Below are 14,359 nucleotides of genomic sequence, written 5' to 3'. Positions count from 1 at the left end.
AGATAACATCTCAAGATAACCTCTCAAGGGTACTGTGCTTGCTCCAGTACGTTTTCTCATTCTCATATCGGACATAGACAAAGAAAATCTATAGTACTGTATCATCCTTTGCAGATGACACTAGGATTTTTATGAGAGTAGACAACATGGAGGACATGGCAAACCTCCAATCAGATGTAAATCAGGTCTTTCTATGGGCTACAGAAAATAACATGGTGTTAAACGAAGATAAGTTCCAGCTCATGGGCTATGGAAAAAATGAAAATATAAAAACGGAAACCACGTACAAAACGCAGTCAAATCATAACATAGAACGAAAAGGCAATGTAAAGGATTTGGGTGTACTCATGTTGGAAGACCTTACCTTTAAAGAACACAATAAAGTAGCCATCACAACTGCAAGAAAAATGATAGGTTGGATAACAAGAACCTTTCACACTAGAGATGCTATAGCGATGATGATACTTTTCAAGACGTTAGTGCTCTCTAGAGTGGAATACTGCTGCACAATGACAGCCCCTTTCAAAGCTGGAGAAATTGCTGACCTGTAGAGCGTGCAGAAATCCTTTACTGCTAGAATCCACTCAGTAAAACATCTAAACTATTGGGACCGACTAAAGAGCCTAAATCTGTATTCTCTTGAGCGCAGGTGGGAGAGATACATAATAATTTACACATGAAAAATAGTAGAGGGGCTGGTCCCAAATCTGCACACAGAAATAACATCACATGAGACCAGAAGGCATGGCAGGATGTGCAGAATACCCCCGTTGAAGAGCAGAGGTGCAACAGGTACTCTATCAACATCAGAGGCCGAGACTGTTCAACACGCTTCCACAACACATAAGGGGCATAACTGGCCGACCACTCACAGTGTTCTAGAGAAAACTTGATAAACACCTCCAAAGGATACCTGATCAATCAGACTGCGAGCAGCCGCATCCAACAGCCTGGTTGACCAGTCCAGCAACCAGGAGGCCTGGTCGACGACCGAGCCGCAGGTTCGCTAAGCCCTGAAAACACCTCGACCAAATGTGGAGTGCTGCAAGCTGAGAGGTCAGGTGACTGACAGTAGTCACAGTGTTGGCATAGATTGCTGCTTTGTAAGCACACCTCCATGTGGTTAGTGCAGGATTGTTCCTGATTTTAATTTTTGGGATGGATGAGATGGTTTTTGCACATTCCCTTAAATATGATGCCTCTTTTCACCTTACATTAAATTCTGTAGGTACTTTGGAGTTAATCAACTGTTCTGGGTTGCATTCTAGGGAATGGCTAGTTTGTGGCTAGAGGTTCCACAATAAGCCTAATAGTCATCCTGTTCCTGACAGTGTGAAAAAATAATTAGCAAACGGTAGATGTTAGAGATGTGAGGCAGTGTAAGAGCTTTAGAACATGTTCCTTTACTCATATCAGTTCTAACACTACACTACACTTTGTTCATTTCAGTTCTAAGTTGCAGAAGAAAAGTCTGTATATGTAGATTTGCAATTTTTATATTAACTATGATGTATTTGTTATACATTTGTTTTATTTTTTGCATTTTTGCCATTTCACAGGGTTTGCAGAACAAGTAGAAGCATTATATCCTTACACTGCAATGAATGAAGATGAACTCACTTTTGAAGCTGGAGCCATAATATCTGTGATAGATAAGGAAGATGCAGCCTGGTGGAAAGGGACCCTTGAAGGTGCTATTGGTGTCTTCCCTTCCAACTATGTTCAGCCTTACACTGGCATTTCTTCTGTGGCTACCGTTGGAACTCCAGATGGGGAAGACTCCTTGTGTTGTAAGTACCGTTGATTTTTTTCATTTTTTATTGTTTATTATGATATGAACACTGTTTTTTTTTTTAGACTCCTATGCATTTTGCCCTCAACAGACGTTCAAATGTTATGCAGAAGTGTTCGGAGAAACAAGGTAATACGCTTGCGAACTTATCAGATATCTTTCCTTCAGTAAGCATGGTTAATTTTAAGGAAGTCTAACAAAAATTGTAGTGTATGTATTTGTGAATCCTCAGCCATTAGAAAATGAAACATTGTACACATTGCAGTGCTGCAGTATGTTTCCTCTTCCCACCCACCATAAGGATAACATTTAAAGACTTTTTGCCTGAAGGAATTTTGTTTTGAACTGACAGTAATTGATCTTTAGTACTGTTGAGAACCAAGAGAATTGGGTTCTACTTATAATTATCAAGTATGCAAAATGACATTTCTCTGGTTATTTTTACATAGTAGGAAACATAAGTTTTCTTATTATACATCAAAATTTATTATTTAGAAATGTTTTGGCACTTGTGGATAATCATGCCCAAGAATATTAAAATAAAAAACAAGCATTGAATGTAATGAAACACCTTTCTGGATGAGTCCCACTTGCTCCCTGAAGCTGTCTCACTGAGATGGCTCCCAACTACTCGGTCAGAGAGTTCTGTTTGGGTTGCCGGGGGACTAGAGCCAGAGGAGGTGCAGAGAGCAGGTGACACTCTACTACTCCACTGGGAAAGCATCCTGAAAAGTCAGTGAACTAGTTCAGACCACAGTTATGTTCCAAAGAAATGAAGCCTTTAAACTGCCAAATGAACTCCCCAAACAATGTAAACAAACAATCAAATATCTCAAAACTAGTTTAAGCTCATTAGCACTTAAATAAGGAAGAGCCGGAGCTCCAGGTCTTCCCTCCAGCCTTCCAAGTCAGTTCTGGAGCAGAGGTGAAGGCCATGAACACCATCCCACAGACCTGGAAGGGCAGTGGGTGGGGGGTTGAAACCAGAAAACCACCAGGGCTCATCGAGAAAAAGGGATTTCATTATATTCAACACTGGTTTTCTGGGGAAAGCTAACGACCCATGGAGAAGAAAGATGAGGAAGGACATACCTGGGAGGAGGGGAGACCGCAGGTAATTAACATAAAGAAGAGTCAACTGGCCAAGAGAGATGACCCAAGGCAACACTGACATGATGAGGCTTAGGAACATTAACTATATACCGGGCCACCAAGACCCTGTTTGACTGGCAAAACCCCTGCATCCGGCAGCCCGTCCTCCAAAAATGGGGTGGTAAATGTAAGAAGACAATTAAGTGCAATTATGTACTATTCATAGCAGTTAGGAATTGTACTTATTTTCACTTAGTATTAAATCGTACTGTCAAATATATTGTGAATATTTGAGTTTACCTGAAAAACTGAATAGAAAACCACAACCTCACCTAACCGTCTTAGTTTTTGAAGATAATAATTTTATTGCTTCCTAATTACAATTAGTACTTAACTTATAGCCATATTGATATTACAGTTTTATAAAACTAATAAAACAAAACTAAAATATATCAATAAATTGTAAATTAACTCAGGATATATTAAAATTTTGCATAAAATCTATGTTGTTTAATAAACCTGAAAAAGAAATTCCTGATATTTAAAACTTGTGTATTGCAAGTCGAAATTGAAAACGTCATCCTAAAATTATGAGTGACTTAACAGAAAACGAGAAGAATTAAAGTGGGGGAGGGAGTTGGGTCAATGTAACAGCCCCGTAAGTGCAATTATGCACTGCTTATTACAGTAAGAAAGTGTACTTATTACACTTAGTATTAAATCGTACTGTCAATTCGGAGGATGGGTTCCATCCGGATATCAGACCCGGACATGCTAGCAAAGACTGCTGCGAGAGCAGCATACCTACAAACTTCATGTGCATGAGGGTAGACTGCAGGTTGGCGGGACTTAATAGCATTGAGGGCAACCTGAGAAATACTAGCCTTGGAACAGGGAACCAAAGGATGAGAATCAACCTACAAACCATCTACCAAAGCTGAATCTTTGGCATGAAAGTAGCAGCGAAGAGTTGCCATTGGGCACAACACGTGATGCACCCCTTGTTGAACCAAACAAACAACAACAACCAAAGGACCCCTCTGGAAGCCTGCTGACTCATTCATCACCAGAAGAAGAGGAGACAGCTGCAAACGAGCATAATGTCCACCCAGGCGAAAAGAACAAAGACCCAACCTCTGGAGAAGAGCATGTAGCTCCCTGACCCTACAACTAAGGAAAGAACCAGCAAAAAATCTGCTTTCTGGAAATAATCACTGATCAAAGGGGAGACCAAGGAGAAGAAAAAAATGAGGATATGGTCAAGAGATCAGGAAGATGGCACATGAGCAGACCGAAGGTGAAATAATGTGCGAGACAGCTTCCGAAATGGCATCAAAGTATTTTCAGTGCTAAACACAAGCAGTAGCAGTTTCACCCGTGTTGAACAATAATTGCCGACAGTATTAGGAGGCATGAGATACCAGTTGAGAAACAACCGAGAGAGAAACAAAAGGACAACACTAAGAGACGGAAAAATGATGACGAAAGGACAAGAAATGGTGTAAAAAGTGCCAAGCTACATCATACTGCTGCTGGGAAAAGAAATGCAGGTGGGGGCACCATCAAATCAATGACCTGCTCACATTAAGATGGCAATAAGAGATGAGTCAGAAAGACCAGATGTGAAGAGACAAGCAGAGGTTCGAACACAAGGTACATCACAGGGCTGATCTTCAGAGGAGGGATGAAAAGAGGCAGAGCTTTGGAAAACCACCCAGGATTGGACCCATATAAGAAGCATCTGAAATAAAGGCTGAGGTGGCTACCAAGGAGCCAGAAGGATCACCTTTTCCTGATAGAACTTCCTGGTAGTCCCCTCCCCCCTTCCCTGATAGGGGGAAAGGGGTAGAGAAACCCCCACCGCAACTAGTCCAGCTGAAAGGCATCCACTGTGAGGGCCTTGCAATCAGGGAATTGAGCCTTGTAGAAAGGAAAGTGCCAATTCCTGACCGATGAAAAAAAGAAATCCTTGTAGGGATGCCCAAATGTCTCACAAAGCCACTGGAAGGAGGCAGCATTGATGGTCCACTCTGTGAAGATAGGCAGGAAAGAAGAGAGACTGTCCACAAGATTGTTGGACACTCCCCAGACATGAGCAGCATGGAAACTAAACCCCAGAATCGAGCACCACCAAAGGCCTACCCTGACCAGCAGCAGGTGATGCCCCAGTCCAAACCGACCACCTCCAAAAATGAGGAAGAGCATACATAATAACTGAGAAATGGGTCAGCCTGAAACCAACACAGAAGACAAGAACTGTGTGACAATCTTATCTGAAAAGAGGAGAGGTGAAAAGGGGGAAGTGAACAAAAGGACCAAGAGACCAAGGACCAAGGTGAATCCAAAAACTGGGCTAACACAGTATGCCAACATGTGAGATGAGCAGAGTTGAACATAGCAGCCAACTCCTGGGGCACAGGGTTGCACACAGCTTAGGCAAAGCCGCTGAAACCCCTATGACTAGCAACAAAGGTCTTCACTCCAACCCCAAACCATGCAAACCAACATCCTCATGGAGTCAGTCAGAAAATCTCCATGAGAGAAAGAAAATGCACAACCACAGCCAAGTGTGAGCCTGCCTGCAAGTTATCTGTCTTAAGGGCTGCAACACCAAAGGCAAATGGGTTTGAAGCTTCATCAATCCTACATCCTGGGAAAAGAGAGGAATCTCTTTGACTTTGGGATCTTTGGAATCTCAAAAGGCAGCCAGTGTGGTGAGGAAGGCCTAAACTTGAAAGAGGCAGTATCCATCAGAGAGCCAAAATCAGAATCATGCTGGAGGCACCCGAGAGGAAAGTTACTTTTGGAAGGACGAATTCAGTGGACCATATGATACATGGAAACGAACCATGGTGGGAGTTGCAGAATGATCAAAATCATAAAGGGAGGGTGGGTAAGAAAATCCCTCATCCTGAAGTAAAAAAATCCTTGTTGGAAGGGACAAAGGACCACGTGGGATCTAAGGGAGCACAGAGACCCTAATCAGATTCTTCCATAGCCCCAGGAAGCCAAACACACTGGCTCTGGGGTATAGCTGGAGTCCATGCTCACTGCCTGGGACTGAAAAGCAGATTCCAAAGAGGAGGTCTTGGAAGAATAGATCAGTTGAAAGTATGTTAAGAAAACCCCAAAAATATTGGTAGGACTAAGCAGCTGAACTACCTCCATGCCTGAAGCAGGAGCAGCCACCTCCAGAGAAGGCCGAATCACATCCCAAGTTAAACCCCCACCCCAACTCTGAAACTCTGGAATGATTTGGAGCCAGAGGTGGGTGGAGGGGAGGAGTTTGAGGTCAGCCCTCAAACTCACTCAGTGCAAGAATGAGCTTAGAGGAAATATCCATAAGACATTCCAAAAATACCAAGGGGCTAGATTCACAAAGCAGTTACGCAAGTACTTACGAACGTGTACATCTTTCCTCAATCTTTGATGGCTTTGGTTATATTTATTAAACAGTTTACAAGCATGAAAACTTCCCAATCAACTGTTGTTATTGTTATAAGCAGTCTCCTGGTGCTTCGGAACTCATTAACTGTTTAATAATTGTAAACAAAGCCGCCAAAGATTAAGAAAAAATGTACAGGTTTGTAAGTGCTTGCGTAACAGCTTCGTGAATCTGGCCCCAGGCCTGATGGACTGCAGTCGGCCGAGCAGACAGCACACTGGACTTGTGATCCTGTGGTCCCGGGTTCGATCCCGGGCGCCGGCGAGAAACAATGGGCAGAGTTTCTTTCACCCTATGTCCCTGTTACCTAGCAGTAAAATAGGTACCTGGGTGTTAGTCAGCTGTCACAGGCTGCTTCCTGGGGGTGGAGGCCTGGTCGAGGACTGGGCCGCGGGGACACTAAAGCCCCGAAATCATCTCAAGATAGATCTCAAGATAGATCTCAAGATAGTTAACGTTGCTGTGAAAGCCTACCTCGGCATGCTGTGTCAAACCCCTAGTGTGCCCCAACCAGCCAAAATGTTCACCGCACCCAAGGGCTTAGACAGAAGGGTCAAAGACCTCCCTGATACACCTGAGGTCCGGCCTCTAAAGAGCAAACTCCTGAACACACCCCGAAAAGAGAACTCTAGCAATGCAGAGACAGCACTAGTGTGCCCACAGGGACTGTAGCTCTAAACATATGCAGCTCCAAGCACCTTACATGCCAGTTCCACAAAACACAAACTTGACAGAAAACATGCTTATGAACCTAAGGGAGACCTGGAGCTTCACATCCCCTTCGCCTTCCTTTATTGGCGAGGGTTTAGTAATTACCCAAGTGTAATTACCTAAGTGTAGTTACAGGATGAGAACTACGCTCGTGGTGTCCCATCTTCCCAGCACTCTTGTCATATAACGCTTTGAAAATGCTGACAGTCTGGCCTCCACCACCTTCTCGTTGTTGCAATCATCTACCACTCTGTTTGCGAAAGTGAATATTTAATACTGTATTTTTGTTGGCAGCTTTATTTAGTTTGCTTAAGTCAATGCTAACAAGTCCATGCTAGTTTCAACAGGCTCAATCATTTGTTTACATTGTTTGGGGAGTTTGTGTGGCAGTTTTGAGGCTTTGGTTCTTTTGAACCCAGCAGTGGTCTGCATTGGTTTGCTGACTTTCTGGATGCTTTCCTGGTGGCAGAGTGTCAACTGCTCTTTGTGCCTCTGTGAGGTATCCAGGTTCTGGTTCTGGTTATCTTATCTTGAGGTTATCTTGAGATGATTTCGGGGCTTTAGTGTCCCCGCGGCCCGGTCCTCGACCAGGCCTCCGCCCCCAGGAAGCAGCCCGTGACAGCTGACTAACACCCAGGTACCTATTTTACTGCTAGGTAACAGGGACATAAGGTGAAAGAAACTCTGCCCATTGTTTCTCGCCAGCGCCTGGGATCGAACCCAGGACCACAGGATCACAAGTCCAGCATGCTGTCCGCTCGGCCGACCGGCTCCCTACTGGTTCCCAGTAGGCCAAACAAAACTCTGCGGCTGAGGTGATCTAGTAGATGGGAGTTATCTCAGTGAGATAGTTACAGGGAGCCAAGAGAGGCTGGAGCCCCCAGAAATTTTTGTTTAGACCATACTTGGTATTTTTATATTTAGTTCACATTTTCTCTCATTCTTAAAAAAATAGGAACTTATTAAAACTTCAAGAATTCACGTTATCAGGATTTAATTAAAGGCAATATGAAATTCTGTGCATTCAAGATAGCATATATGGAACATGTGTTTTATTTATTGATTTTTTGTATCTTTTAATGCATTTAAAAAGTAGAAATTAAAAAAAAAGGAAAAAAGAAAGAAAGATTATGAATGTGCATATGGGTGTGTCCTTCTGACAGATATTTCACAGCCCAGGGATTAATTCTTGAAATGCTTGATGGAATTGGAAGCGATATTAGATGTATCTTGTGGCTGATGTGAGATTGTAGAGCATATACAGTATATCCACCATGAAAAGAAAGAAATAATATTCAAATTGCCAATGACCATGCTACCTGTTGTACATACTTTATAATAATGTATTTTCCATTCTGTTTGGAAAGTATTTATTGTTTTCATCTTAATAAACTGTACAGTAGACTTGTGCAGTGTAAACTCTCACAATATATGTATTGGGCGGGACAACCATATCTTTAAGACAAATAGAAGCTCAAGGGTGCTAGGTGTGGCTTGGGGGTTTTCTTCTTTTAACTGTTTTTGTTCTTGCATTGCGACACTTCCCAAATGGGCTTTTCTTAAGTTTTTGCACATTTTAGATTATATTTTTGCATCATGTCCCTTCAAACATTCTGCAACTCTCATTGCATTTAAAGTTGCTCCAGTGAAGAAATTAAAGGTAATGTTTCCTCTCGTTCACCTCATTAGTGTGTCCAAGGTATTCATGACGAAGAAGTGGCAAGAGTGTTTGTTGTACAGGTTTGTACTCCACAATACCATAAAGTTCAGTTAGGTGTTTTGTTGAGTTATTATGCGTGTAAAAGTGGTGACTTTGGAAGGTTTCTAGAATGCATCTGGATTTTTCCAGTAACTTTGTACGGTTCAATTTTGTGTACGTATAACTTTTTTCAGGATACATTCATTTCTCCTTGTGTGAAGGCATTCTGTATATTTTTATCTTTTTTATATAGAAATACAGTGTTTTAAATGAATTGGTATGTAAATATAAGGATGTTCACATAAAACTTTATAACTTCTAATCACAAGGAATATTTAATGAAAATACATATGGTAGTGAAATACTGGAGTGGATGTTTGGCTATGGTGACTAGAAGTTGGTGATTGTTGTGATGGGAGGCAGTGGACATTGGTGTTAGTGGATGCTTCCATGTTGGGATGGAATATGGTAGGTGTATCTGAATGTCCGGGTAGATGGGACTCGTTAGCCTGGTAAGGCATCCCATCTAGGGGAAGGAAAACCCTGATTCTAAACCTCCACTGCCTTGCCGCCATACCCCCTCTTTTGGGAAAGGCTTCAGGAGTCAACTTCGAAGTTGACTCGAGGAGTTGGAGCCCCTAAGGCAGTTCGTTGTTGACCTCGACCTTGCTCTGGCAGCTCCTGCGACAGTGCTGGTACCATGTGTATTGGCGTTTGCCTTTCTATTGGATAATTTCAGCAACATGGAGAGGGAGGACCTGCTACATGGGTAACAGCTTCTCCTCCATATTGACATACTCAGGCTTTGCGCCCTGGAGAGCAACCAGAGTGCAACTCCATAGTCACCCGAGACTGAAGGATGCCATGAATCTGAATGTCAGAGTTGGTGAAAAGTTGCAAAGATTGTTGTTATTGCTCATTTTCCACTTCAACTTATTTTCCACTAAAACAGATGGAATCTGGTACAGATTTATCTGTTTTAAACAAAATTGTACTGTATATATATTTGGAATGCTTCTTATGTTTGCTGAAGAAAACAGTATGTTTTGGCTTAACTGCCCAGTGATCCAAAGTACCGTCTTTCTTCTAATTTGGTTCATGATATAGTAGCGATTTCTTTCAAGGTTTCAATTACAGCCAACCTTCTGTTTGTGTGGGGGCTACAGCCCTGTGAAAATTGTTGAAACAAAAAAAAATAAAAATCAAACTTTAAGATATATGGGGAGAAAAAGAGCAGTACATTCCAGAACAGTGACTACTTAATGGACTAAACATCGATTTGAACATTATTTCAAGAGCCCCTCATTTGCCAGCTCCACATAAATTGAGATCTGCCATTAACCTATCAGGTCTTGTTTTGTTAAAGTTATTTTTGGTGGTTGTGTGTTTTGAGTTGGTCGCAGCCTTTCAATCAACTTTCTTTATATTCATTTATGCAGTTCAGTCAAGGTTGGCCAACAATTCTTGCTTTGGATTCCTGCCTTTGCATTTTGATGTGGCAAGGTTAAGTCTCATTACTGATCACAACCAGTTGTTTTACTTTCAGTGCTACTTGACATGATGACTGAACTCGAGGAAGCAAACCTCTGCTTGGTGGTGTACTGATCACAACTCTTTGATCACAAGAGCTATTAACTGCTTCCAGTGTCACTGTCACCCTCAGGAGTGTTTAGCCTGCTGTGTGTAGATTTTGACACTGTTGAATGTTTTATTTGGCAGTCCACTTATGACACGGCTGCTAAGCATTGTACTCGTGTGCTTAAATACTTCTTAGTTGACTCAGTTTTCAGCTTCTGTGATTGTTTTTCAGGATTTACTGTTTTTAGAGGATGATTCAGCCCTTGTGGTTTAGATAACTTGAGCCAAGTCCTCAGAATTGTAAGATCTCTACTCAGATCTCAACAATAAAAAGCAATTTGGCTCCTTATTGTTCTCCATAAAGAATTCAACTTCCCAATCAATTCTGCTAGCTGCAGGTCCTATTGGACTATGATCTCTGCTTGTACAGCCACAAACTGGAGGATGATTGATTTGGGTTTTTGATTCCTCCTTTGTTACTAGAAAGGCTACTAATTCCACCCTTCTGCTACAGTTACGTGGTAATTGGTTTCATAATGGTCTGCCACTCTAAAGCTTCTTCCAGTCATACCTTTCTCTTGTTCAGGTTCAGGGACAGTGACTGGGTCTCTGAACGTGGCTTTTGTCTGCTGGAGTTTAGTTCATCCTCAGCCCCTTTGCTCGGGTACTTGGTCCCCACTTTCTCTTGGCTGGCAGGCATTCCTCTGTTTTAACTGGGAAAGTGACTGTTCTGTCAGTTTAATGTTCTCCATCAATAGGACTTTCTATTGTTTTATTTTATCCTAAGAGGTGACTTCCAGGTTGCACAATGTGCAGGTTTCCTTTTTAAAGCTTATACTCTCCAGTGTTTCTTATTACTGACTGGCAAAGTGAGATCTAGCTCTTTTTGCCCCGCCACATTTCCATTTATACCTGGCACGATAGTTACCTCAACATTAATGTTTTCATAATATTTCTTTTTGAAGTTATGGTTGGAATTGGCTTCAGCAACCACTTCAGTGCATTCCACTAGGCAACCACTGGTACAGGGAATGAGAACTTCCTTACATCTCTTCGATTCAATTGAGTGTCCAGCTTTCCCCGATGTTCCCTTGCTCTACCTGTCTTTAATTTAAATAGGGTTCATTTATCCATTTTATCTATTCCCCTCCAGATCTTGTATCTAGTTTTCATATCGCTCCTGTTTCTTCTCTCCTCTGAGGTTGTGAGGGAGATGTCAAGTTTCTGACCTGCCAGAAACCTTTGTCAGCTTCAAACTGAGTCAGCTCAGCTAGAGAGGTTAATCATATTGCTTTTCTTTGTCAGCATCTACAGCAGCTAGAGCTCTGCCTTTGTACTGATTCTAAATGATTTGGCTACCCTATATTTTGCTGTTACTTTTATCTTTTGTCAGCCTTTGCACCACATGTTTCATCTGAAGCCTGATTCATCCTCACATGGTATGGTTGTATGATCACTATTTTATAACATTTTGTGGGTTCGAGTATCTTGTGCACCTGTTCACAGAGTGAATGTGACTCCTTTCTGTTACCCCTTCTCATGTGGTCAGCACTTCATTTGCTTTTATCAGGACTCATTGTTGCTGTTCGTGGCCCTTTTGATCCCTTTCAAAGCAGTAGTGAGCTTACTTCTGGGGGTGAGTGGAGGGTGGTATTTATTAGTATGGAATAGTAAAGTTTATGCAGCAAGTTAAAATATTTCTGTTGATTGCCTCACCTACATGAAGGAACGTTACTGAAGACTTGACTTTATTATTCTTTAATTTTGTTTGATTTACCGATACTTGGAATTTACAAAATTGTCAGAAAGCTAATTAAAAGTAGAGTATTGTTAGTGCTCAGCAACATTGGAAATGTTCATGCCTTGTGTTCCTTTGATGGCAACCATAGCTAAGGGGTTTATTGCAGGGAAGGAATCCTATTGCTTTTACCTTAATATTCATATCAGGGTTTGCCTGATATGTATTTTAATTATGAGTAAATTACTAAATTTAAATTTGTCTTTATCTACTAATTACATTTAAGAGGTACAATACTTTAATGAAAGACTGATTCATGCCTTAAGAATGCAAAACCTGCCTTCCGTAGGATTTCCCATTTCAGTGTTACCTTTTTTCAGTGGGAGGGGTTTTGAATTTTGAAAATCTGGGGAATGTGGAAGTAGAAAATTAAAAATTGAACCACAGATAAATCACAGGACAGTTGACTCGTCGAGTTTTGAAGTGTCTTATATAGCCAAAGGGTACGTAGACACAATAAATGTGTTCAGTCATCTAGGGATGAACCTTGTGGTCCTTTTGGGGCAAGAGACACCTAACCCCTTTGGTTTGACTGTTATTTCTGAGAAATCAAGCTGGGGTTGCACCTAACAAAGATTAGATGAATAATTATTTGTTTGGTGCCTGTGACATGCTATAATGCCAGAAAAATTTGGTATAATTTTATAACAGGAAAGAAGGGTATTTCCAAGACAAGAGACATCATGTTGTCTAATGATTAGCACATTTACATTGCAAGTGAAAAGACCTAGGCTCAAGTCCTATGCACCTATGCAGGGTGGGACAGTTGGTGTCCATTCCTTCACTTTCACCCCTGTGTACTCTGAATAATTGTGGATGCAAAACAGAGGGGGTATTATGCCTGCAGAAGAGAAGGAACTGAATAATCAACTTGGTTTCATTACCTGGCTTGAAGACTAAATCCCAGCTTGACCCCCAAACCCCGCCCACCTACTCGTAAAACCTGTCAATTTTCCGAGTGTTGTCTGATTACAGGAGTTTTACAGTCATTACGTTGGCTTACAGGATTCACATACAGGGAGATGATTTTGAATTTGTAGTTCTCGTGTGCTATTCTGTACTACCTATATTGATAATCTTCGTTAACCCTAGATAACCTTCCTGGATGAATGATATTCAGATTCTGTCATATGTTTCTTCTTAGAAATTTGTAAAACATGGATTCCACATATTCATTCCATTCTCTTACAGAAATTAAATGATATTATTATTATTATAAGATGCAATTTGACCATGTTGTCCTGAATATAAAATTTTGTCTTGGCAGCATAAAATATATTGCAAATCATAAGGACAAAATTAAGAATTATAGTATGATATATATTTCCTCTGAATTGTAATATTCTTTTCAGCATGTAATGCTTTGTGTTTTAAGACTAATATAAAATTATTATGCATGATTAAGATACTTAGACCACATTTACAGTATGAGCTTTGCCATGTGATACCTTTTGCCTTCCTGAAAGCACTTTTAGAAGTAGCTTCTGAATATATTTTCTCTTGAAAATTGTATTTGTATTAGTCATGTACATTATGCTAAAAGCTTGTAGCAGGTGGATGATGATGATAAGTACAGTATTTTATTCATATGTTTGGTTTACTAATTGGATTTACAGTCAAATGGCACTTGAACTATTTCCCTCTAGTTATCTATTTCATTAATTCTTAATTTATCTTGTTTCCATCTTTATTGATATATTAGTCCAGTGACTTACTGACCCATTAGAAAGTGACAATAATTCTTATTTTGTGCTAGCAACTTGTTGTAATTAGTAAGACAATTTAAATATTACAAATGACCATTAAATTTGGTCATTTCAGGAATAGGAGAGAGACAGGCAGGCAGGCAAAGTGGCTAGCTGTTAGCCAAGGCTGGCTTCTTGGCTCTCTTGCCAACCAGCCTACTCACACCCCACTCACCATAGGTCTAAGTCCCACTTCTACGTCACTGCAACTTGTGCTACCCAAAGCATCGGTTTGAAGGCATATGTTGTTGACAAATGGTATGCTGTATCTTGGTTATAGTATTATTGTCTTTATTTTTGTATAAAATGCTGAAAGCTGCTTGTCAATAAAATATAAGAAGAGTACACTTAAAGCATCGGTTTTCTTAATGAGTTTTTCATGTTAATGTAATGTCCTGATTGACATTTATCTCATAGTTATAATTTTGTTCAGAAAACATATTTTATAACTGCAGTATGAATACATTTTGAAGTTGTTTTGAATTGTAAGGATTTAATG

At 40.8% G+C, this 14,359-nt stretch overlaps 1 protein-coding gene across 17 annotated transcripts in view; it reads left to right on the top strand.

Moving 5' to 3' along the window:
* Nucleotides 1-14,359, top strand: part of Dap160 (dynamin associated protein 160) — a 264,887-nt gene that overhangs the window by 121,891 nt on the left and 128,637 nt on the right. For all 17 annotated transcript variants that reach the window (XR_011224723.1, XM_045747362.2, XM_045747358.2 and 14 more), the window contains one exon: nucleotides 1,560-1,790. Coding sequence is in view for 16 of the 17 variants with exons in the window: in XM_045747362.2 (XP_045603318.2) it covers nucleotides 1,560-1,790 (231 nt within the window). In the remaining variant the exon portion in view is untranslated. The remainder of the gene's footprint in view (nucleotides 1-1,559; nucleotides 1,791-14,359) is intronic.

Source organism: Procambarus clarkii, chromosome 7 (assembly GCF_040958095.1).
Source record: "Procambarus clarkii isolate CNS0578487 chromosome 7, FALCON_Pclarkii_2.0, whole genome shotgun sequence".
Lineage (NCBI taxonomy): Eukaryota > Metazoa > Arthropoda > Malacostraca > Decapoda > Cambaridae > Procambarus > Procambarus clarkii.
The sequence above is the reverse complement of the archived record's forward strand: the minus strand, read 5'-3'. Positions and strand labels throughout refer to the sequence as shown.